Here is a 27,524-nt window from a genome sequence, read left to right as displayed (position 1 = left end):
ATTTCAAATGGAAAAATTGCTGAATTTTTCGTTTCCATTCTCTTAAGTTTGTCTTTACTAAATGTTATGAAACTTATAAACAATGCTTTTAAATCAACTCAAGTACAAATTTGGGTAGAGTCACTTTTACAGTTCTTGAGTTATTTCCCTTTACAATGTTAAATCATTCGTGAAATTTGCACAAAGGAGTAGGGGCAATAAGGGCCAAAATCGGCCCCAATTTTCACAAAAAAACAAAGTTCCTTCACAGTTATATATTACCAACTAAAATAATCATTATAAAGTGTGTTTTCAGAAAACATGTTATTTTCGGCAAAAATCACGTTCCGTGACGTCACAATAGAACATAGAAAACGCCATGATTTGTAATTATTGCTTAAAAAACAGATTTTCAGTACATTTTACGAGAATTCGTACCCTCCGCAGGTATGTGCCAAAATTTTCTTTAAACGATAAACGGAACTATTAACAAACAAAATAGTAGCAAAATATTGTTTTGGCACATGCATGCGGAGGGTATTAATTTGTTGTCAAAAGCGGAATCGTTTCTTCTCGGGAGGCATTGAACGCCTGACGTTATACCCCTTTCAGATAACCAGTCTACTCGCAAATACAACTTAACTTCCACGTGATGCAAATTAATATTATGCATCTGAATGTGGATTGTTTTTAAACTTTATTTAGTCGTCTTCGTCTCTTTCATGGTTTATTGTTGATATGAGTGACTGTGGATCAAAATAGAGAGGGCAAACGATGTCCGGTAAAAAATTAAAAAAAAAAAAAAAAAAAATTAAATTAAATTAAAAAAAATCAGTATAGAACTTAATTCTACATTGACTTTATTGATTTACGACATGTAAAATATTTAGATCGTCTGATCACTTTATATAACATGATCATAGAAAAGTAGTTGCGGAAATTTGAAAAAGCCGGTTCAGACGATTGAAGACCTCTTTTAGGGCAACCACAAAAGAAAAGCGTCTATAGCATGTATAGTTACCAGCAGTAATTTAGACCCGATCTACTTAGCTCAACTTATTGAGAGAATAGCTGTGCAAAGGATTATTAATTTCGATTGCAATTCAAAAGGGTATGTTGATTATTTTACTTATCAATTTATCTAAACAGAAATATGCGGGTTTCCGTACGGTATATTGTATTTAAAATATTAATCTTCTCACGGCGGTACATATGAAACTGCAAGAATTTTCACGATCATTTCAACTTAAAAAACTTACAACTTACATGAATCCGTAAGAAAATCAAAAGCATACCCAAAATAAATTGGTATTTTGAACAATAAAATTTAATAGTTCGTAATATTATATTATTAATATTGCCGCGGGCGATGCCAAGAAAAGAAATCATTTACGGAGTCTGAAAACACGGGGGGGTCTCTTCCTATATAAAGGTATATACATATGTGCCGCTGGAATGGGTCCCTTTTTTGATCCGTCAAATATATCAATGGGGTGCAATTTTACCGAGGAAATATATCAATAGGTAGTAATTGACCGATTGTGAAAATTTTGAGCTGATAAATATATGAATGGGTTATGATTTCGCTGTGAAATATATGTATAGGTAGGGATTTCACAATTATTCAAGATATGAATGGGGGGTGTTTTTAAAATCCCAGCTGCACACCTGTACCCAAAATCCCATGTTGAGACCACAGGCACTTGTTTCTATCCATTGGAAGACCCACTATCAACGTATATTTACGAGAAACGTAAATATACGTTGATAGTGGGTCTTCCAATGGATAGAAACAAGTGCCTGTGGTTGAGACCCCCCCCGTGTCTGAAAACTACTTGCTCTAAGAAACTTTTGTGAGTTTCTTTTCTATAACGTTATATTATAAATATATACATTATAGATAAACAATGAAAAGATCACAATTTATCCTACAATTTGAAGTTCTAGATTAAAACAGTGTAGTTTCTTAGATATCGTATGCTCAAGACACTTTTCTAACGTATTGTTGAATTTAAGTACCTGTAATTTCTTGTATTATAAGCGGTTGAAGCGATAGCCGTGAGGTTAAGGTCGTTAGTTTTGAAGTGCGAAGATACCGAGATCGAATCTCGAAATTTTAAATAATTTTTTTTTTGGCATAATTACTTTTTTAATATTATCATAACGTTTTAAAGACAATAACAATCAAAACCAAGGAGTAAACAAAGACTCACAAAACCAAAGGACATTTACATCAACAGTTATAAATAATAACTATTGAAACAACACGAACTCCACTAAAAAGAATGTTTTTGAAATGATGAGATTTTTTTTATAGATATTTACTGAAGAGCAGTAAACATGTGATTTTGAAGAGAGACATTATACTTCACCTGTATGTACTAGCAGTTGTCACTTACATACTTAATGGTCCCATACTTTAGGTATTACTTATTTTTTTTTCTTATTCGTTTCTCAAAGCATTTGTGCTCTAATAAAGAGTTTTAACCTATGTTTTAATGATGATTAATTGATAACATTACATTATCATGCACAGAAACGAAAAAGACTACTTTTTGACAGTTTATAGTGTGCGGCTTTAAAAGTACTTATCTTTTATTTTTAAATTGAAAAAATGGTTATTAATATTTTCATAGTAATTTTGATAAACTTTCTAAACATAAAATGTTTACTTAATACCTTATCATATTCAGTTCAAAATAAGAATACATTATTTTGATAATCTTTTTTTTCAACAGATTTTAAGCTGGTTTAAATAATGCAAGTGTATGATGGGTAAAAGGAATACGTCGGTTCCTGATAGGAACTCTTGATCTTAAGGTGAGAATGGAATTAAGAGAAATTGACTGCGTGCTTTAAATTCTAGTAATTATGATAAACGTATTTTGATTAGAGCATGTATTACTTACATTTCGAGAACACTTATGAGCTTCGCATATTGAGTAGATACTTTTTTGTTGAATATTTTATGTTTCCCTCTGTTTGTCTTTGTTTGTGTGTGTTGTTATAGGGGTGGTGTTCAGCAGCTGTCCTATGAATGCTTATCCGTTATATCTTTGTGTTCCTGTTTTTAGGTTGTATATCTAATATGTGAAGAGTTTAAGATTTATTTATTATCATTAACTATCCGTGATTTTTATACTGACATAAACACTTTTGTTAGTAGGTTCCATTTATAGCTAATTTCCTAATGCATGTAGAGCAAGACTTTGGCTAGCTTGTTTGCTTTGTTTTTAGATTATGTAAAATTGTAATTGGGATAACGTCCAATCAAATTTAAAAAGTAATATATACATGTTTAACTACGTCTGAGTATATATATTATATTGTTTGAAGATGCTAATTTTTATTACAAAACTTGATTAAATGTTTATACAAACATAGCAAGCAAGCCAACCAAAGTTTTATTCTACACGCAGTAGGACATTAGCTGTAAACGTTAAACAATAATTAAGTATGGACAATCAGGGTTGAATACCGCATATTCTAAAACTGATATTTCATGAAGAAATTGACATGTAAATTAACAAAAAAGTAAACACACGTGCGCAGACAAATACACACAACAAAACTGGGAAACGTACGCACCATGGTATTTTCAGGCTAAAACATTCTATTTACGATATTGTATTTTATGATTTTAAATCACACTTTGGATATTCTGCATGTTATTCTGATTTACCTCATGCTAAGTGTTTAAATATTTCCATTTCTAATTTTCAGAGAATGTCAACGCCCAGAAACTATAATTGCATTTTGTGTTCAAAAAGACCAAAAACCAGAGACAGGCGAAAACTCATAGGACCCAACAATAAATCACTACGTAAATGTTTACAACAGAAGTTTTTCATTGAACATGACAAAATTAATCACGCTAACAGTGTTATATGTAATAAGTGCAGAATACGATGCTCTCGAGAAATTGACACAAATGTAAGATGCCCCATACAAACTACAATATCTGAATCAATTAATGATGACACAGAGTACGTCCCTCCAGCAAAGTATGCTAGATGTCATCCATGTAAATCTCCACCAATTATCGCACTGCCTTTACCATCAGCTGGAGGTGGCCACTCGCAGTGTGTTGTGTGTAAACGCCGAGGTCCAAAGCTAGTAGTTGTCCCAACAAACGCTAGATTTAATATATTTTTGGATAAACTCATTATACTCACAGTTGGTGCCAGATGTTGTCCAGGACACTTGTGCAATGACATATTTTTACCTGATGCACTTGACAGAATTTCACATTCGCAGTCTTCGTCCATTTTCAACCGTACTGATTTAATGGACCTAATCACGAAAATCCGAGATATGGCTTTGAGAGGAAGCAAGCGGCGAATAGATTTTGATACAGAAAATGCACTTACAAGCTCAGACATTTTAAATCTAACAGGCCTTTCTAAGGAAAACTTTAATGACCTATATTCAATTGTCCAAAAGGGTAATTTGCGAGATTCTCGGACTCGAAGTGTCCGGACATGTATTGGAATATTTCTAACAAAATTGAAGTCTGGTTTATCAAATAAACTTTTATCAACACTTTTTAATCTTGGTAAAGATTCTGTTAGACGTGCTATTGCATCAGCTAGAAAATACTTGTCTGAAAATTTTGTTCCCTCTAATCTAGGATTTAATCATATAAGTAGGGAAGAGGTTATAACATCGCATACTCGACCTCTAGCGCAATCACTGTTCGGAAAAGGAATGTATCCTGCAATTATAGTCGCAGATGGCACTTATATCTATATCCAGAAATGTTCACAATTCAAGTTCCAACGTAAATGTTTTAGCATGCACAAACATCGACCATTGGTTAAACCAATGTTAACCAATGGTCTTTGTAACAACTTCTGGTTACATAATAAGTGTAATTGGACCGTACTTTAGCGACAGCAAAAACAACGATGCACAAATAATGAAGCACATAATTCAACATGACATAGAAGAATTTAAAGAATGGGTGACTGAGGATGACATAATGATTGTCGATCGTGGCTTTAGAGATGCACTTGACTTACTGCAAGAAATGGGTATTCAAACAAAAATGCCAGCTTTTAATAAAAAAGGGGAGTCTCAACTTCCAGTTGAAGACAGCAACGTAACAAGACTTGTTACAAAAATCCGTTGGGTGGTAGAGTCCGTTAATGGCCGCATTAAATCATGGAAATATCTTGATAGAGTTTTACCAAACAGCCAGATTCCGTTTGTATCTGATTATGTAAATATTGCCTGTGCAATCATGAACAAATATTGGCCAGAACTAAATACAGGTGACTTAGAACAAGATGAACAATTGGCGTCTAAAATGCTTTATCTTTCAAAGCAAAAGAACTTACTCCATGAGAAAATAATAGAGGAAGGCCTTGACAAACGTTCTTGTAAATGGCAAAAGATTGATGCTTCATCCGCCCCTACTTTTCCTCGTTTATCAGAAGAAGATATAAGAAATATTACTGTTAGAGTCTACCAACTAAAACTTGCTCCATGTTATACCAGAGAACACCTAGATGACGATGGTAATTTTGAAGTTTTTACATGTGACCATGAAGAGAATCTTTTGTGTGCTAAAATTCAGTCAAGACATATATCATCAAAACGCTATCGTGTATGGGTTAAATATGATGACATTAGTGTCGTGGGTTGGTATTGCCAGTGCAAAGCCGGAAGTCGTGTTGTAGGAACCTGCTCCCATGTTACAGCCTTAATTTGGTAACTTGGTATTGGAAAGTACACGGATAACATTTTTGAAAACTGTCGTGATTGGAGCAAATATCTTCTCGACGCTCGTAACCTGCCAGATCCAGTTACTGTTGACGAAAGTGACAACGAGGAAGCAAATGATGAAGAGTGAATGACATGAAAATTTGTTTTTCAATTTGGAAGAAATGACAAAACGTTTAATTCCTTTTTTAATCATATACTGTACATATTTTGTCAGCGGCCAACCGTATCAAGTTGTAGTTTGTGTGTGTGTGTTTTTTTTTATTTCTCAGACAATAACTTCATGTTTTCTTATATGTTGATTTACTAGTTCAACATATTTCTTCATATACACGTTTTTCATGTGACTTTTAAAATTTATTAGTAAAATTTAACAAATAGGTACATAACTCATTAAAACTTATATTCATGATAAAGCATAATGATAGTGTATGCTCTTTATAGCTTGTGACTTAAGTATTTAGAGTATATCCATTCCTTTCCGGACAGCAGAAAATAAAGAATAATTTGTCACATATTAATGCAGAATTGATAAATATTTTACGGGGTCCTATGAAAGTTCTAAGTGAGAATTAATATAGATAAGGACCCAAAAACAAATCAATTGATAAAAAAACAGATATACTTTTTTTTTCGAATTGGTATACTGTTCACGGTAGATCTGATTCTTTTTCTGGGCATATCTTCTGGGCATCTTAGAAAAATAATCTTGGTTTAAGAATATTTTAGAAAGTATCATTAACAAACAAGACTTGAAATTTAAAATTGCTCCTTTTCAAAAATTAAGTGTCTTCAAGTGTATTTAAAATATTTAGAGAGAATTATCATTTTCAAATGATCATACAGAATTTTATAGGACAATTTTTTTTGTTTTTTTTCCATGGAAACAGGGCCTATTACTGACATTTTGATTTGATGTTTCTGAAATATTTATGAAAAACAATTTTCTCCTTTAATTTTAAACAATTCTAGTATTGAATTTTTCCTCAATAAGGAAAAAATTGGTTTCTCCTATTTAACCTTATGAAATAACTGTGGTTTTGTTAATTCCAATAATTTCGAGAAAAAAACGAAGGTCTATGACCTAGGTTTTACCATGTTATATTGAAAATCGAAAATATATTGATCCAGAGGTCTTAAAAGAAGTTTAAGAAAAATATATCGTCCAACATTTAAACACCCATTGCAAGCTATCTCATGTATCTGAAAGCGCTTATCTAGGATTTGATTATTTTTAGGTATGGTTCTGTTTCCATAGCAACGGTAGCTATGTTATTGTAAGTTTATTGAATTGTAAACAAATATTATAAAATAGCATTTGTACACTGTATGAGTTGAAAAATAGCTTTTCCTTAATCAACTGAATGTTAAAATAGTATATGCTACATTGAAACTTCAAAACGGCTACAAATAAAAATATTCCATGAAAACAGACGATATTTTTATTTATCTGTCATCAGTTTTAAAAGTTTCTTACGCAAAAACGGCTTGAGATATGAACAAAATATTTTCTGTTCTATAAAGTGGATAGTTTAGGCATGATTTTCAGAAAAAATTAATTTGTTCTAGGCTGGGGCCGATTTTGGCCCTTATTGCCCCTACTCCTTTATACGAATTTAGATTTTATGAATTTTTAAAGCTATAATGCATTTTTTCTTTTCTGTTATATATGCATATATATATATCATGTATATTAAAATAGAAAAAAACTGATATGTTTTTTTTATGCCCCACCTATGATAGTAGAATTCGTTCGTCCCGCTTCAGGTTAAAGTTTTTGGTGAAGGTAGTTTTTGTTGAAGTTGAAGTCCAATCAACTTGAAACTTAGTACACATGTTCCCTATGATATGATCTTTCTAATTTTAATGCCAAATTAGAGTTTTTACCCCAATTTCACGGTCCACTGAACATAGAAAAAGATAGTGCGAGTGGGGCATCCATGTACTTGGGACACATTCTTGTTTTCAATCTCAATTTGCTGAAAATCCTGGGATACCTACATGCATTAGTATTACGCATGAATAGATCAGGGTGAAGGTTATGAAAGTAGTTTCGGAAACATGGAAATAATGTAATTGGCCAATTTGTTTCAAGTATTTCTAGATATGCAAATCATATTAGAATTATCATACAATAGTTTGAAAGTGAAAAGACACAATAGCTTAAAGTCATATGAAACGAGTGACTGGAGAAAAATATTGTTTATTCAATTCTTGAACCAATGCATGTATATATATATCATAAGCTCAGTCTTCATTTTTTACGCATGTATATCTTATAATCTTCAAAAATATTCTCTTGGTTTCTTGTGAAGTTACCTGTCTTATGCTGTCAGCAGTTGCATAATTTTGCACGAAATCATCATTTCAACTTTTAACAATGGTCATTTTTATGTTTTTAACGACCAAAATATAATCATGATGAAATATATTATTGTCTAGTTTAGAGGTCAAAATGAGAATTGGAACTGAGATCATGAATTTGTGAATTTCTGGTGTCCCACTTCGTTCAGGTTCCACTGTATCATTGACACATTTATCCACAAAACTTAACTTTTCCAAATCTTTTCTTCAATTTTAAACCCCAGAATTCTGCCATATTTTATTTGTCTGTTTGCATGAATGATAACTCAACAATTGATAACACTACACATGTGAGATGATAGAATCCTTTACAGAACCTCCAGGTCATCTCTCTTGAGTGGTCTCTTTTGATACTTACCATGAGTGACTGCATAATTAATACAGGTTTGACTGTATTATTAAATTGAGTTATATCATATAAATGTGCACACAGTTTTATTTATTCATCTTATTTTATTTCAGACATTTGAATGTGTTTTTGTTTTTAATATGTTGGATTTATGTCCAGAAAAGGCCCAGACTCACCCAACACCATGTAAGTAATTACATAGAACAGTTAACTCGCTTATTTAAATCACATATCACTTAATCTAAGTATTCCGAAAATTTAATATAAATTGGGTCATTAATTTTTGCATAATTTTTTTCTGCAGAAAAACAAATCTAATTTATTTGCACAACTTGACTAAAATTCGCCAATTGGATATGCTAAGCTTAAATTTTATCAATTTTGATATTTGTGTTACAGACCATTGGCTGAAATTAATATTTAACTTTAACTCTGAATCTAGAGAAAAGAAGATATAAAAGAATATTTAATATGTATGATTTACAAAATCTATGGATCTGTGAAATATGAGGAGCAATGTTGATAAAAGATGAACTCATACATTTTTTTTTTAACATTGATTGATTTACCTTATTCATTTTATATTTTTACCATTTTTAGCTAACCTGGCCCACAAAGCCAAGTGAGCTTTTCTCATCACTTGGCGTCCGTCGTCCGCTGGTGTCGTTGTTAACTTTTACACAAATCTTCTCCTCTAAAACTACTGGGCCAAATTTAACCAAACTTGGCCACAATCATCATTGGGGTATTTAGTTTAAAAAAGGTGTCTGGTGTCCCGGCTAATCAACCAAGATGGCTGCCATGGCTAAAAATAGAACATAGGGGGTAAAATGTAGATTTTGGCTTATATCTCTGAAACCAAAGCATTTAGAGCCAATCTTACAGTGTAAAAATGTTCATTAGGTCAAGATCTATCTGCCCTGAAATTTTTAGACCATTCAGGCAACCAGTTGTTGGGTCACTGCCCCTGAATGGGTAATTTTAAGAAAATTTTGCAGCTTTTGGTTATTATCTTGAATATAATTATAGAAAGAGATAAACAGTGAACAGCAATAATGTGCAGCAAAGTAAGACCTAAAAATAAGTCAAAAGGACCAAAATGGTCAATTGACCCCTTAAGGAGTGATTGCCCTTTATAGTCATTTTTTAACAATTTTCATAAATTTTGTAAATTTTTACAAAATGTTTTCAACTATAACTAATGTGCCAAGTTCATTATAGATAGAGGTAAGCAGCAAGAATGTTCAGTAGAGTAAGATCTACAAACACATCACCATAACCAAAACACAATTTTGTCATGAATCTATCTGTGTCCTTAGTTTAATATGCATGATATGCACATAGACCAAGGTGAGTGACACAGGCTCTTAAGAGCCTCTAGTTATTGATATCATGACCAAGACATTTGGTTGACAATAACTTTAGTGTAAGTAAATAGAAATCTATGAAATATAAACACAAGGTTTAAGACTCAAAAAGACTTAGATAAGTAGGATAAAAAAAACATTAAAGTGCCATGGACAAACAAGCCATTATTAGTGCTCTGCCACTTTGATATGTATTTTTAACAACAGTGATCAAGGAATTTACTATTTCATGAAATGTATTTTTTGTCTATCCACGAAAATTGATACCCACACATTAACATGAATGCACTGTTAGTCCTTCTTGCATTAAAACAACTTTATTTAAAAAGACACAAATGTATTTGACTTTGAAATCATTGTATTAATTAAGTCTAAAATGTTTGTTATTTCATAGATTATTATGAGTTATAGGATTTAAAAAAGGATCCAATCTTTGTTTCTTTTCCTGTACTTGAATACATCTTTTTTTCTAGGTGCAGGGCATTTAATACGGAAAGTTCTCAGCAATGATGACAGCAACCTTAGATTTAGTGTATACTTGAATTTTCCCAATGGAAATCAGGTAATTGATATTTATATTTTACAAGGGTGATGTAAGTCAGTTTGTTAGCCCTAGCATAACATGTTGTGGGGGAAATACTGTGTGTCTGTCCATATGTCCGTCTGTACGTCATCAACATATATAAATTTTAGATTTAACATTTCTGAGTTTTGGGTTTTATCATTACAAAAAGGGGGATTTTCCAGGTTTCAGACATATCTCAAAGACATTTTCACCAATTTGCAAGAAACTTCACATGAGCTTTCGAATTTTATAAACTTTCGATCTTACATTTCTCATTTATGGGGTTTTATTCATTACAAAAAGGACGATTTTCCAGTTTTTATACGCCTGCAAAAATTGAAAATTTTTTGGTCGTATATTGGTATCACGTTGGCGTCGTCGTCTGTGTCGTCGTCGTCTGTGTCGTCGTCGTCCGAAGACTTTTAGTTTTCGCACTCTTACTTTAGTTTAAGTCAATAGAAATCTATGAAATTTAAACACAAGGTTTATGACCATAAAAGGAAGGTTGGGATTGATTTTGGAAGTTTTGGTCCCAACAGTTTAGGAATTAGGGGCCAAAAAGGGCCCAAATAAGCATTTTCTTGGTTTTCGCACTATAACTTTTGTTTAAGTCAATAGAAAATTATGAAATTTTGACACCAAGTTTATGGCTACAAAAGGAAGGTTAGGATTGATTTTGGGAGTTGAGGTCCCAACAGTTTAGGAATAAGGGACCAAAAAGTGCCCAAATAAGCATTTTTCTTGGTTTTCGCACCATAACTTTAGTATAAGTGAATAGAAATCTATGAAATTTAAACACAAGGTTTATGACCATAGAAGGAAGGTTGGGATTGATTTTGGGAGTTTTGGTCCCAACAGTTAAGGAATAAGGGGCCCAAAGGGTCCAAAATTGAACTTTGTTTGATTTCATCAAAAATTGAATAATAAGGGTTCTTTGATATGCTGAATCTAACCGTGTTGTAGATTCTTAATTTTTGGTCCCGTTTTCAAATTGGTCTACATTGAGGTTTAAAGGGTCCAAAATTGAACTTTATTTGATTTCATAAAAAAATGAATTCTTGGGGTTCTTTGATATGCTGAATCTAACCATGTATTTAGATTTTGGATATTGGACCATAATAGGTAATGTCCAATTTAAAATTTAAAGTTTTTAAGTTTAAGTTCTTAGACCACATTCATTATGTGTCAGAAACCTGTGTTGTGTCAAATAATTAATCACAATCCAAATTCAGAGCTGTATCAAGCTTGAATGTTGTGTCCATACTTGCCCCAATGTTCAGTGTTCGAACTCTGTGGTCGTATAAAGCTGCGCCCTGCGGAGCATCTGGTTGTACAATAGCTCAAAAATGCTTTTGAGCAAATTTCTTTAAACTTTGGTGAATTGTTTATATTTATTGACTTATGAGCTCTCTTTTGATTTTTTTTTATAAATTTCAGATTTCACATTTACTAGTTATGGGGTTTTATTAAAAAAAAAGGGGTTATCCCAGTTTTCAGTCAATATCCTTAATGCTTTGAGCAGTTTTCATTAAACTTTGGTGACTGATTTATATCTAAAAAAGATAACCTCCCATTAGTTTTTGTCATAGGGAAAATGATCTGGCGGCTGCGGTGTTAGCTTACTTCTTAAAAGCTTTATATTTTAGAAGGTGGAAGACCTGGATGCTTCATACTTTGTATATGGATGCCTCATGTTACGAAGTTTCCGTCAGTCACATGTCCAATGTCCTTGACCTCATTTTCATGGTTCAGTGACTACTTGAAAAAAGTTAAGATTTTTTGTAGTTTAATTCTCTCTTATTATAAGTAATAGGATAACTATATTTGGTATGTGCGTACCTTGCAAGGTCCTCATGCCCGTCATATAGTTTATAATTGACCTTGACCTCATTTCATGGATCAGTGAACAAGGTAAAGTTTTGGTGATCAAGTCCATATCTCAGATACTATAAGCAATAGGTCTAGTATAGTGGGTGTATGGGAGGACTGTAAGGTGTACATGTCCAACTGACAGGTGTCATCTGACCTTGACCTCATTTTCATGGTTCAGTGGTTATAGTTAAGTTTTTGTGTTTTTGTCTGTTTTTCATATACTGTATGCAATAGGTCTACTATATTTGGTGTATGGAATGATTGTAAGGTGTACATGTCTAGCTGGTATGTGTCATCTGACCTTGACCTCATTTTCATGGTTCAGTGGTCAAAGTTATGTTTTTTAATTTTGGTCTGTTTATCTAATAATATGTCTATATGCAATAAGTCAACTATATTTGGTGTTTGAAAATATTTTATGATCTATATGTCAGTCGCTCAGATTGCTCAGTGTTAAGTTTTGTGTTTTGGTCCGTTTTTTTAAAAACTTTTAGCAATAGGTCAACTATATTTGTTGTATGGAAGAATTAACCAAGAAATCTAAGCATTGACCAATGAACCATGAAAATGAGCTGTACATGTGTGCCTAGCATGGTTCATCTCACCTTGACCTCATTTTCATGGTTCAGTGGTCAATTTTTTGTTTTCTGGGTTAATGTTAAGTTTATGTTTAAATTGTAATAAAGCTTTATAATTAGGACTATCAACATAATATCGATGATTAGTAAAGAAGATGAGACATTTCAGTGTGCACACTCTGTGTTTTGGTCTGCATATGGAATGATTGTAAGGTGTACATGTCTAGCTGGCAGGTGTCATCTGACCCTGACCTCATTTTCATGGTTCAGTGGTCAAAGTTAAGTTTTTGAGTTTTGGTCTTTTTTTCTAATACTATATGCAATAGGTCAACTATATTTGGCATATGGAAATATGTTATGATCTATATGTCAGTCGCGCAGGCTTTATTTGACCGCGACCTCATTTTCATGCTTCATTGCTCAGTGTTATGTTTTGTGTTTTGGTCGTTTTTCTCAAACTATAAGCAATAGGTCAACTATATCTCTTTACAAAACTTTGCATTTTTCAAAAAACTAAGGATTTTCTTATCCCAGGCATAGATTACCTTAGCCGTATTTGGCACAACTTTTTGGAATTTTGGATCGTTAATGCTCTTCAACTTTTTTTTTTTTTTGGCTTTATAACTATTGTGATATGAGCGTCACTGATGAGTCTTATGTAGACGAAACGCGCATCTGGCATACTGAATTATAATCCTGGTACCTTTCATGGACAAATTGTTAGCTGTACATGTCTTTCTGGCATGGTTCATCTCACCTTGACCTCATTTTCATGGTTCTATGGTCAATGTTTAGATTTCTTGGTTAATGTCAAGTTTATGTGACAGTTGTAATAAAGCTTTATATTTAGGACTATCAACATAATATCAATGATTAGTAAAGAAGGTGAGACATTTCAGTTTGTGCACTCTTGTTTTATAAATTTTGGATATGACATTGAGAAGTTATTGAAATTTATTCTTTGAAATGTGACGGGTGTATGATGATGCACTCATGGCGTAGCTGTTTATTTTAGAAAACTTTGGTTAAGTGAACATTATTTGTGCATCAATTTGTTTTCATGTTCAGCGAGTGGTCGAAAAATAAATATGATGATAAAATGCATGAATAATTTTGGAAATTGAATTCTTATAGTTGATAATCAGCACTGCTGTTATTAGGGAATTGTGATTAAGTACCCACAGAACAAACATTATTTCTAGTTTATCTTGCTTAATAACCATTAAGAAGACGCTTGATGAAATTTAATAGTGCAGGGATACAGGCGATCCCCTCTATCTGGTAAATGACGCCATAAAGGCACATATTATTAAGGAACTTTTCCGATGAATGACATAACTCAAAAGTTGTCTTTTCAAAAAGAACTGAAATACACAATTACAAAAGTCTGCAAAAGCGGTTTAAAATTACAGAAATTCTAAGTTAGAATTAAATTAAGGAAAATGTTTTGGGATCTTCTATCAACAAGAGATAGTTGTTTTATGTAATCACAAACTACAGACTCCCAATAGAAGTTCAGAATAATATGTGATCTTGGTCATCTTGGAAGCATTGTCTACATTTATTATTATCAGAAAACTATACCTAGAAAAAGACTTTTTGGCACATGAAAATACATTAAAGTTTAGAAAATTAATGAGGAAATTAAACAAAAAGTCAGAGCTTAATTGATTATATATGTGAAGTCATAAAGTGTGTAAACAAACTTGTGGGTCCTCCTGTCTAAAATTATCATTAATTTGAAACCACTGTATTGTATATAAATAAATAGAAAATCTTTTCAAATTAGAGGTTTGCACTTATAAAGTTTTTCTTTTTTAGTTTGTTCACATACAGCCAGATGTAGGAAGTATGCATGTTCATCACATAGAAACAATTAGTGGAAATGAGGTAAGATTAAATGGGGATCATGTGTTTCTGTATCTCGGGTAGACCACTTCCTATATACAAGGTGATAGGACATGCCACTGGAATAGGTAATTATAGGACATGTATTGGAATAGGTAATTATAGGACATGCCACTAGAATAGGTAATTATAGGACATGCCACTAGAATAGGTAATTATAGGACATGTCACTGGAATAGGTAATTATAGGACATGCCACTGGAATAGGTAATTATAGGACATGCCACTGGAATAGGTAATTATAGGACATGCCACTGGAATAGGTAATTATAGGACATGTACTGGAATAGGTAATTATAGGACATGTACTGGAATAGGTAATTATAGGACATGCCACTGGAATAGGTAATTATAGGACATGTACTGGAATAGGTAATTATAGGAGGTGTACTGGAATAGGTAATTATAGGACATGTACTGGAATAGGTAATTATAGGACATGCCACTGGAATAGGTAATTATAGGACACACCACTGGAATAGGTAATTATAGGACATGTACTGGAATAGGTAATTATAGGACATGTACTGGAATAGGTAATTATAGGACATGCCACTGGAATAGGTAATTATAGGACATGCCACTGGAATAGGTAATTATAGGACATGCCACTGGAATAGGTAATTATAGGACATGTACTGGAATAGGTAATTATAGGACATGTACTGGAATAGGTAATTATAGGACATGCCACTGGAATAGGTAATTATAGGACATGCCACTGGAATAGGTAATTATAGGACATGCCACTGGAATAGGTAATTATAGGACATGTACTGGAATAGGTAATTATAGGACATGTACTGGAATAGGTAATTATAGGAGGTGTACTGGAATAGGTAATTATAGGACATGTACTGGAATAGGTAATTATATGACATGTACTGGAATAGGTAATTATAGGACATGTATTGGAATAGGTAATTATAGGACATGCCACTGGAATAGGTAATTATAGGACATGCCACTGGAATAGGTAATTATAGAACATGCCACTGGAATAGGTAATTATAGGACACACCACTGGAATAGGTAATTATAGGACACACCACTGGAATAGGTAATTATAGGACATGCCACTGGAATAGGTAATTATAGAACATGTCACTGGAATAGGTAATTATAGGACATGCCACTGGAATAGGTAATTATAGGACATGCCACTAGAATAGGTAATTATAGGACATGTCACTGGAATAGGTAATTATAGGACATGTACTGGAATATGTAATTATAGGACATGCCACTAGAATAAATAATTATAGGACATGCCACTGGAATAGGTAATTATAGGACATGCCACTGGAATAGGTAATTATAGGACATGTACTGGAATAGGTAATTATAGGACATGCCACTAGAATAGGTAATTATAGGACATGCCACTGTAATAGGTAATTATATGACATGTACTGGAATAGGTAATTATAGGAGGTGTACTGGAATAGGTAATTATAGGACATGTACTGGAATAGGTAATTATAGGACATGTACTGGAATAGGTAATTATAGGACATGCCACTTGAACGGGTAATTACTTTTTCCTGCTTGAAAATATGGGAATAGGTGAGGAAAAGTATCAGAAATATATAATGAGGTCGATATAGTTCCAATTACTAGGATATGAAAAGCCCTGTCCTTTTTTCACAGCCGAAAGTCTGACCTTAAGTAAAAATTACACACAGAATCATAGTCTAAAATATTCCACTTTTTCAACATATCCCATGAAACCCAACTAATTTGGGAAAAGGTTGCAATTTTACCTAAATAATATATGAAAAGGTGTACATTTTTATGATCTAAATTATATGAACAGGGTGGGGTAACAAAACCCCAGCAACACCCCCTATCAATCAAGACAGTTAAATGTTAATGAAATGTTTCTTATCTACATGTGATCATAAGGGGAACTGAGGAAAGATTATATAGTAATCATGTGTTTCATATCTACATGAGATCATGAGGGGAACTGAGGAAAGATTAAATGGCAATCATGTGTGTCATATCTACATGATATCATTCGGGGAACTGAGGAAAGATTAAATAGTAATCATGTGTTTCATATCTGTATGATATCATTCGGGGGACTGATGAAAGATTAAATGGTTATCATGCGTTTCATATCTGTATGAGATCATTCGGGGAACTGAGGAAAGATTAAATAGTAATCATGTGTTTCATATCTGTATGATATCATTCGGGGGACTGATGAAAGATTAAATGGTTATCATGCGTTTCATATCTGTATGAGATCATTCGGGGAACTGAGGAAAGATTAAATGGAAATCATGTGTTTCATATCTGTATGAGATCATTCGGGGGACTGAGGTAAGATTAAATGGTAATCATGTGTTTCATATCTACATGAGATCATAAGGGGAACCGAGGAAAGATTATATAGTAATCATGTGTTTCATATCTATACGAGATCAATCGGGGGACTGAGGAAAGTTTATATAGTAATCATGTGTTTCATATCTACATGAGATCATTCGGGGAACTGAGGAAAGATTAAATGGTTATCATGTGTTTCATATCTGTATGAGATCATTCGGGGGACTGAGGAAAGATTAAATAGTAATCATGTGTTTCATATCTGTATGAGATTTGGGGGACTGAGGAAAGATTAAATGGTAATCATGTGTTTCATATCCGTATGAGATCATTCGGGGGACTGAGGAAAGATTAAATAGTAATCATGTGTTTCATATCTACATAAGGTCATTAGGGGAACTGAGGAAAGATTAAATAGTGATCATGTGTTTCATATCTGTATGAGATCATCCGGGGGACTGAGGAAAGATTAAATAGTAATCATGTGTTTCATATCTGTATGAGATTTGGGGGACTGAGGAAAGATTAAATGGTAATCATGTGTTTCATATCCGTATGAGATCATTCGGGGGACTGAGGAAAGATTAAATAGTAATCATGTGTTTCATATTTACATGATATCATATGGGGGACTAAGGTAAGATTAAATGGTAATCATGTGTTTCCTATCTACATGAGATCATTCGGGGGACTGAGGAAAGATTATATGGTAATCATGTGTTTCCTATCTACATGACATCATTCGGGGGACTGAGGTAAGATTAAATAGTAATCATGTGTTTCCTATCTACATGACATCATATGGGGGACTGAGGTAAGATTAAATGGTTATCATGTGTTTCTATCCACATGAGATCATTCGGGGGACTGAGCTAAGATTAAATGGTAATCATGTATTTCATATCTGTATGAGATCATTCGGGGGACTGAAGAAAGATTAAATGGTAATCATGTGTTTCCTATCTACATGACATCATATGGGGGACTGAGGTAAGATTAAATGGTTATCATGTGTTTCTATCTACATGAGATCATTCGGGGGACTGAGCTAAGATTAAATGGTAATCATGTGTTTCATATCTGTATGAGATCATTCGGGGAACTGAGGAAAGATTAAATAGTAATCATGTGTTTCATATCTACATGAGATCATTCGGGGGACTGAGCTAAGATTAAATGGTAATCATGTGTTTCATATCTGTATGAGATCATTCGGGGAACTGAGCTAAGATTAAATGGTAATCATGTGTTTCATATCTACATGACATCATATGGGGGACTGAGGAAAGATTATATAGTAATCATGTGTTTCCTATCTACATGAGATCATTCGGGGAACTGAGGAAAGATTAAATAGTAATCATGTGTTTCATATCTACATGAAATCATATGGGGGACTGAGGAAAGATTAATTAGTAATCATGTGTTTCATATCTGTATGAGATCATTCGGGGGACTGAGGTAAGATTAAATGGTAATCATGTGTTTCATATCTGTATGAGATCATTCGGGGGACTGAGGAAAGATTAAATGGTAATCATGTGTTTCATATCTGTATGAGATCATTCGGGGGACTGAGGAAAGATTCAATGGTAATCATGTGTTTCATATCTGTATGAGATCATTCGGGGGACTGAGGTAAGATTAAATGGTAATCATGTGTTTCATATCTGTATGAGATCATTCGGGGGACTGAGGAAAGATTAAATGGTAATCATGTGTTTCATATCTGTATGAGATCATTCGGGGGACTGAGGAAAGATTCAATGGTAATCATGTGTTTCATATCTGTATGAGATCATTCGGGGGACTGAGGTAAGATTAAATGGTAATCATGTGTTTCATATCTGTATGAGATTATCGGGGGACTGAGGAAAGATTAAATGGTAATCATGTGTTTCATATCTGTATGAGATCATTCAGGGGACTGAGGAAAGATAAAATGGTAATCCTGTGTTTCCTATCTACATGATATCATATGGGGGATTGAGGTAAGATTAAATGGTTATCATGTGTTTCTTTCTACATGAGATCATTTGGGGAACTGAGGAAAGATTAAATGGTAATCATGTGTTTCCTATCTGTATGAGATCATTCGGGGGACTGAGGAAAGATTAAATGGTAATCATGTGTTTCATATCTGTATGAGATCATTCGGTGGACTGAGGAAAGATTAAATGGTAATCATGTGTTTCATATCTGTATGAGATCATTCGGGGGACTGAGGAAAGATTAATTGGTAATCATGTGTTTCATATCTGTATGAGATCATTCGGGAGACTGAGGAAAGATTAAATGGTAATTATGTGTTTCATATCTTACATGATATCATATGGGGGACTGAGGTAAGATTAAATGGTTATCATGTGTTTCTTTCTACATGAGATCATTTGGGGAACTGAGGAAAGATTAAATGGTAATCATGTGTTTCCTATCTGTATGAGATCATTCGGGGGACTGAGGAAAGATTAAATGGTAATCATGTGTTTCATATCTGTATGAGATCATTCGGGGGACTGAGGAAAGATTAAATGGTAATTATGTGTTTCATATCTTACATGATATCATATGGGGGACTGAGGTAAGATTAAATGGTTATCATGCGTTTCATATCTGTATGAAATCATTCGGTGGACTGAGGAAAGATTAAATGGTAATCATGTGTTTCATATCTGTATGAGATCATTCGGTGGACTGAGGAAAGATTAAATGGTAATCATGTGTTTCATATCTGTATGAGATCATTCGGGGGACTGATGAAAGATTAAATGGTAATCATGTGTTTCATATCTGTATGAGATCATTCGGGGGACTGAGGAAAGATTAAATGGTAATCATGTGTTTCATATCTGTATGAGATCATTCGGGGGACTGAGGAAAGATTAAATGGTAATTATGTGTTTCATATCTTACATGATATCATATGGGGGACTGAGGTAAGATTAAATGGTTATCATGTGTTTCATATCTGTATGAGATCATTCGGGGAACTGAGGAAAGATTAAATGGTAATCATGTGTTTCATATCTGTATGAGATCATTCGGGGGACTGAGGAAAGATTAAATGGTAATCATGTGTTTCATATCTGTATGAGATCATTCGGGGGACTGAGGAAAGATTAAATGGTAATTATGTGTTTCATATCTTACATGATATCATATGGGGGACTGAGGTAAGATTAAATGGTTATCATGCGTTTCATATTTGTATGAGATCATTCGGGGGACTGAGGAAAGTTTATATGGTAATCATGTGTTTCATATGTACATGATGTCATTTGGGGAACTGAGGAAAGATTAAATGGTTATCATGCGTTTCATATGTACAGGTCATAATTAGGAATTTGTTGATTAACTTCTTCTTATGCATAAATGTTATGAGTATTACTCAGTTACCCTTTTATAGGGTGAAACCTAAAGATTGCAGCTTCCAATCAAGTGATGTAAATGGATCAATGAAATGAAATGAATAAGGAGTAAGGTGTTAACAATATGTTAAGTATTATGATATACGAGATGACTGTTTGTGTTTTATAGGATGACTTGATAGATTATTGTGTAACAGATGACCAGCTGCTGACTTTGTTGACCGACAAATCAGGAGAATGTACTGCAAGAATCAGGTATATAACTATGTCCCTCCCTAGTGATAGGCATCCCGAAATTTTAACCCAAGTATAATTGTTTCCTGAAGAATATATGTGTTAATTATATCAGTGCAGAGCACATTTCCTGTCTAACCTTTTTATACCACCTCAAAAATTTTTGGGATGGAATAATGGTATGATGATCAATAGTCTAATATTTGTCTTGCAAGTTTTCTCCTTCGCTCAGCTAATCATTTGCTAATTGTCTCTGAACTTTTGCAAATTTACCGTTAAAATTTTACAATACACCAAAGTAACAAAAATAATCAACTACAGTCGACTCTCGTTATCTCGAAGTCAGCTGGACCAGAGATACACGTAGTCCGACTCAAACGAAAACCGGAAATTTGACAGACCAAGGGACACAGCTCTTGATGAATAGTAGTTTTGTTAACATTTTAAATACTTTTTCATGATCATTTTAAAACAATGTATTACTTATTATACCCCACGCAACGAGTTACGGAGGGTATAATGTTTTTGACCCGTCCGTCCGTTCGTCAGTCCTGTTTCTTGTCATCGCAACTCCTCTCAAACCACACAACAGAATTTCACGAAACCTTTTTAGATAATAAGGACATACTATGTAGTTGTGCATATGGACAGGAAATTACGATTTAATTTTTTTCCCAGGAGTTACGCCCCTTTGAACTTATTTACTTTAATGTACTACTGCAACAGTTTGTCATCGCAACTCCTCTCAAACCACAAAACAGAATTTCATGAAACCTTTTCAGTTTATAAGGACATACTACAAAGATGTGCATGTCGACAGGAAATTACGATTCAATTTTTTTCCCAGGAGTTACGTCCCTTTGAACTAATTTGCTTCAATGTACTACTGCATCAGTTTGTCATCACAACTCTGAAACTACACAACAGAATTTCATGAAACCTTTTAAGATAATAAGGACATACTATGTAGTTGTGCATATCGACAGGAAATACAATTCAATTTTTTTTCTAGGAGTTTCACCCCTTTGAACTTATTTGCTTTAAGGTACTACTTCAACAGTTTGTCATCTCAACTCCTCTGAAACCACACAACAGAATTTCATGAAACCTTTTTATACGACCGCAAATTTTGAAAAAATTTTCGTCGTATATTGCTATCACGTTGGCATCGGCGTCGTCATCGTCGTCGTCGTCGTCGTCGTCGTCCGGCGTCCGAATACTTTTAGTTTTCGCACTCTAACTGTAGTAAAAGTGAATAGCAATCTATGAAATTTTAACACAAGGTTTATGACCATAAAAGGAAGGTTGGTATTGATTTTGGGAGTTTTGGTCACAACATTTTAGGAATTAGGGGCCAAAAAGGGCCCAAATAAGCATTTTCTTGGTTTTCGCACCATAACTTTAGTTTAAGTTAATAGAAATCTATGAAATTTTGACACAAGGTTTATGACCACAAAAGAAAGATTGGGATTGATTTTGGGAGTTTTGGTTTCAATAGTTTAGGAATAAGGGGCCAATAAAGGGCCCAAATAAGCATTTTTCTTGGTTTTTGCACAATAACCTTAGGTTAAGTAAATAGAAATCTATGAAATTTAAACACAATGTTTATGACCACAAAAGGAAGGTTGGTATTGATTTTGGGAGTTTAGGACCCAACAGTTTAGGAATTAGGGGCCAAAAAGGGACCCAAATAAGCATTTTTCTTGGTTTTCGCACCATAACGTTAGTATAAGTAAATACAAATCTATGAAATTTAAACACAAGGCTTATGACCATAAAAGGAAGGTTGGTATTGATTTTGGGAGTTTTGGTCCCAACAGTTTAGGAAAAAGGGGCCCAAAGGGTCCAAAATTAAACTTTGTTTGATTTCATCAAAATTGAATAATTGGGGTTCTTTGATATGCCGAATCTAACTGTATATGTAGATTCTCAACTTTTGGTCCCGTTTTCAAATTGGTCTACATTAAGGTCCAAAGGGTCCAAAATTAAACTTTGTTTGATTTCATCAAAAATTGAATCCTTGGGGTTCTTTGATATGCCAAATCTAACTGTGTATGTAGATTCTTCATTTTTGGTCCTGTTTTCAAATTTCAAATTCTACATTAAAGTCCAAAGGGTCCAAAATTAAACTAAGTTTGATTTTAACAAAAATTGAATTCTTGGGCCTCTTTGATATGCTGAATCTAAACATGTACTTAGATTTTTGATTATGGGCCCAGTTTTCAAGTTGGTCCAAATCAGGATCTAAAATTATTATATTAAGTATTGTGCAATAGCAAGTCTTTTCAATTGCACAGTATTGTGCAATGGCAAGAAATATCTAATTGCACAATATTGTGAAATAGCAAATTTTTTTTTAATTAGAGTTATCTTTCTTTGTCCAGAATAGTAAGCAAGAAATATCCTATTGCACAATATTGTGGAATAGCAAGAATTTTTTTTAATTGGAGTTATCTTTCTTTGTCCAGAATCAACTTAAATCTTTGTTATATACAATATACAATGTATATACACTTTTTACTACCAACTGATAAATTTTAAATAATCTTTACCATTCAGTGAGAACAAGCAGTTTTTTTACATCTTAATATTTTATGATGTATTTAAATGAGTAGTTATTGTTGCAAACTCCATTAGAAATTTGAATTGATATCAGTTTTGAAAAAGGGAAACGGGGATGTGAAAAAAAAGGGGGGGGGGGTAAATTTTTCTCATTTCAGATTTCATAAATAAAAAGAAAATTTCTTCAAACATTTTTTTGAGAGGATTAATATTCAACAGCATAGTGAATTGCTCAAAGGCAAAAAAAACCTTTTAAGTTCATTAGACCACATTCATTCTGTGTCAGAAACCTATGCTGTGTCAACTATTTAATTTTAGATTTAAAAAGTTTGAAGAAGAAATCTTTAATTGATTTGTAAAATCTTGGCATTTGTTTTGTGTAAAAAAAAACCATGTAATGTCAAAAATTTGATCACAATCCAAATTCAGAGCTGTATCATGCTTGAATGTTTTGTCCATACTTGCCCCAACTGTTCAGGGTTCGACCTCTGCGGTCGTATAAAGCTGCGCCCTGCGGAGCACCTGGTTGATTATTGGCCCAGTTTTCAAGTTGGTCTACATTTAAGTCCAAAGTGTCCAATATCAAACTAAGTTTGATTTTAACAAAAATTGAATTCTTGGGCTTTTTTGATATGCTGAATCTAAACTATGTACTTAGATTTTTGATTATGGGCCCAGTTTTCAAGTTGGTTTAAATCAGGATCCAAAATTATTATATAAAGTATTGTGCAATAGCAAGAAATTTTCAATTGCACAGTATTGTGCAATAGCAAGAAATTTTCAATTGCCACTATTGCGCAATAGCAAGAAATCTTCAATTGCACAGTATTGTGCAATAGCAAATATTTTCAATTGCACAGTATTGCGCAATAGCATGAAATATCTAATTGCACAATATTGTGCAATAGCAAGAAATTTTCAATTGGAGTTATCTTTCTTTGTCCAGAATAGTAGTTGAATCAACTTAAATCATTGTTTTATACAATATACAATGTATATTCACTTTTACTACCAACTGATAAATTAAAACAATCTTTACCATTCAGTGATAACAAGCACTTTATTTTACATTTTAATATTTTATGATGTATTTAAATGAGTAGTTATTGTTGCAAACTCCATTAGAAATTTGAATTGAGATCAGTTTTAACTATTTAATCACAATCCAAATTTAGATCTGAATCCAGCTTGAATGTTGTGTCCATACTTGCCCCAACCGTTCAGGGTTCAACCTCTGCGGTCGTATAAAGCTGCGCCCTGCGGAGCATCTGGTTAGATTATAAGGACATACTATGTAGATGTGCATATTGACAGGAAATTATGATTCATTTTTTTTCTTATACAATTTTTTTCTTATACTTATTTAATTTCTTCAATGACAATGTGGGGACATGGGGTATGTGAGCGCGCCCACCAAGGTTCTTTAATTATCTATACAAATTTTATAAAAGATAATTTTAGGTAAACACTTGTAGAAATAACATATCATAAATCAATACAATGGTCAGTGACCTGAAATTTAATTGCACATGTTTTGTCAGATTAACTCTGCAATCCATTTAAATCCCAGAAGTCATGTTTCGACATAAGTATTAGTTTGAGATAAATAATGAATTTTGAATGCTTTTGTTAACCTTGGGACTGTAAATTAAGTTCTATTCAACCTAAATTTCGACTCATCAGGAGTCGAAATATATACATTTATATGGAACAAAGTTTTAATGTCAACACCAACTTTCAATTTTGACACAATTGTCGAGACATTTACATGTTTTATCTGAAAGAAAGCTAATACAGGGCAAAAGTAATAGTTACTAATCATAAAGCTACCTGTGATTTACTATCAGAAAAAGAGTTGCAATGAATATATAGAATTATATTGGATGAGATGAGGGCCAACTTCTTTGACAAGTATTTGCACATATTTTTAGTAATCGTTCTTGTTTTGGGGAAATAATGAGACATCTCTTATAACCAACCTATGACCAAATCATTTCTCTAAACAACAATTATGCTTAGATTGAGGTACACATTGATATCATGTGAACAAAACAAAGATTTTTATTACCATTAAAGGTTAAAATCGCTCACGCCCACATGGTTAGTACCTATATCCGCTCTACGATGATACACAGTGATTTTGTATAAATTAATATACTCAGATATTATCGAGTGCACAGTAACATCGATATCCCTTATTGATTGATATAAATTCATTTTTTCAATGAATACACATGAAAATATTTTTTAAGAACATGTATAAATGATATGAAAAAGTTTTGTCGTGAGAAATATATTGATATCAGTAACAAATCATGAATACTGAAAATTTGTGTTCATGCATTCAGAAGAAAATCAAATTGAAACTTAGTACACATGTTCCCTATGATATGATCTTTCTTATTTAAATGCTAAATTTGAGTTTTTACCCCAATTTCACAGTCCTATGAACATAGAAAATGATAGTGTTGGTGGTGCATCCATGTACTAAGGACACACTCTTGTTTTTAGCTCACCTGGCCCTGCGCTTTTCTCATCACTTGGCGTCCGTCGTCTGTCGTCCGTCGTTGTTAACTTTTACAAAAATCTTCTCCTCTGAAATTGCTGGGCCAAATTAAACCAAATTTGGCCAAAATCATCATTGGGGTATCTAGTTTAAAAAATTTGTCCAGTGACCCGTCCAACCATCCAAGATGGCCGCCATGGCTAAAAATAGAACATAGGGGTAAAATGTAGATTTTGGCTTATAACTCTGAAACCAAAGCAGTTAGAGCAAATCTGACAAGGTGTTAAATTGTTTGTCTTGTTTATCAAGTCAATATTTATCTCCCCTGAATTTTCAGATGAATCGGACAACCTGATGTTGGGTTGCTCCCCCTAAATTGGTAATTTTAAGAAAATTTTGCAGCTTTTAGTTATTATCTTGAATATTAATATAGATAGAGATGAACTGTAAACAGCAATAATGTACAGCACAGTAAGAGCTACAAATAAGTCAACATAACCAAAGTGGTCAATTGGGTCTTAAGGAGTTATTGCCCTTTATAGTCATTTTTTTACAATTTTCATAAATTTTGTAATTTTTGTAAATTTTTACAAAATATTTACCACTGTCACATTCTGGGCCAATTTCATTATAGATAGAGATAATTGTAAACAGCAAGATGTTCAGTAAAGTAAGATCTACAACACCAAAACACAATTTTGTCATGAATCCATCTGTGTCCTTTGTTTAATATGCACATAAACCAAGGTGTGCGAGACATGCTCTTTAGAGCCTCTAGTTTTTGAGACCATCCACTAGAATTTGGAGTCATCGGATATCAGTTCTTCTGAACTTTGATTATATATAAAATAGATTACAATAAAATATAAACCTGAATTTTCAAGCTTCTGTAGAGCGTTGTTGAGAATCATGGAGTAACACAGTGGCTTATTTCGCAAGTTGATCACTGTATATAAAAAAAAATGTGTCATAAAGGGACACAGTTCTTGTGCAATTCTATTTTCAGCATTATGTTCACCATAGATGATAGGTGATTTAACTTTTAAGATGATTTCAGAAATTCCATGGTTCTATTAAAAGCATATTTGTCTTGTCAATAGCAATAGCACTTTCAGGTAATGTTTGTACTTATTATTTCAGGGATGAAAGAAGCCTGAACTGGACAGAAGTGATTTTACAGTCAACTGAAGGTGAAGACTTGTTAGTCCCATTACATAGGGACCCAAGAGAGGTTTACATAGAACACATATTCCATCCTGGAAGATTTCACTTACAAGACATACGCAAAGCTTTAAATGTAGGTATTGCTTTTTGATCAAGACAATGTAAGTTGAAAGGTATATTAAATTGAATACTCAAATTTACTATCAAGGCACCCCTGTTTTCTCCGCCAGCAAAAAACTCATTGCCAAGCACAATAGTGCTGAAAGTGGTGTTTAACACCAATCAATCAAATGTTCTTAATTTCAAGGTCAAATTAATTGATCATTGCTTAAATATATCATTATAGAAATAAAACAAAGATGAGAGGGTGATAGCTTGTTACCTTGCTCTCTGATGTGTCATTTATTATACTGAATGTTCTGTAGGGTGATAGCTTGTTACCTTGCTCTCTGATGTGTCATTTATTATACTGAATGTTCTGTAGGGTGATAGCTTGTTACCTTGCTCTCTGATGTGTCATTTATTATACTGAATGTTCTGTAGGGTGATAGCTTGTTACCTTGCTCTCTGATGTGTTATTTATTATACTGAATGTTCTGTAGGGTGATAGCTTGTTACCTTGCTCTCTGATGTGTTATTTATTATACTGA

General features: G+C 33.2%; 1 protein-coding gene and 1 long non-coding RNA gene across 2 annotated transcripts in view; both read left to right on the top strand.

The window, feature by feature from the left end:
* The window catches only part of LOC143083792 (nuclear pore complex protein Nup160-like), a 157,113-nt gene that overhangs the window by 41,063 nt on the left and 88,526 nt on the right, over window positions 1-27,524 (top strand). The window contains exons 7-11 of the mRNA XM_076260147.1: window positions 8,530-8,602; window positions 10,257-10,345; window positions 14,620-14,688; window positions 20,578-20,663; window positions 26,851-27,007. Coding sequence (XP_076116262.1) covers window positions 8,530-8,602; window positions 10,257-10,345; window positions 14,620-14,688; window positions 20,578-20,663; window positions 26,851-27,007 — 474 coding nt within the window. The remainder of the gene's footprint in view (window positions 1-8,529; window positions 8,603-10,256; window positions 10,346-14,619; window positions 14,689-20,577; window positions 20,664-26,850; window positions 27,008-27,524) is intronic.
* Window positions 1,951-4,773, top strand: LOC143083794 (uncharacterized). Its single transcript, XR_012980881.1, has 3 exons — window positions 1,951-2,402; window positions 2,718-2,799; window positions 3,703-4,773. It is a non-coding gene; the product is annotated as an uncharacterized LOC143083794 (long non-coding RNA).

The sequence above is a fragment of the Mytilus galloprovincialis genome, chromosome 7 (assembly GCF_965363235.1).
Source record: "Mytilus galloprovincialis chromosome 7, xbMytGall1.hap1.1, whole genome shotgun sequence".
Classification (NCBI taxonomy): Eukaryota; Metazoa; Mollusca; class Bivalvia; order Mytilida; family Mytilidae; genus Mytilus; species Mytilus galloprovincialis.
Note: the sequence above shows the minus strand (reverse complement) of the source record. Positions and strands in the feature narration are given on the sequence as shown.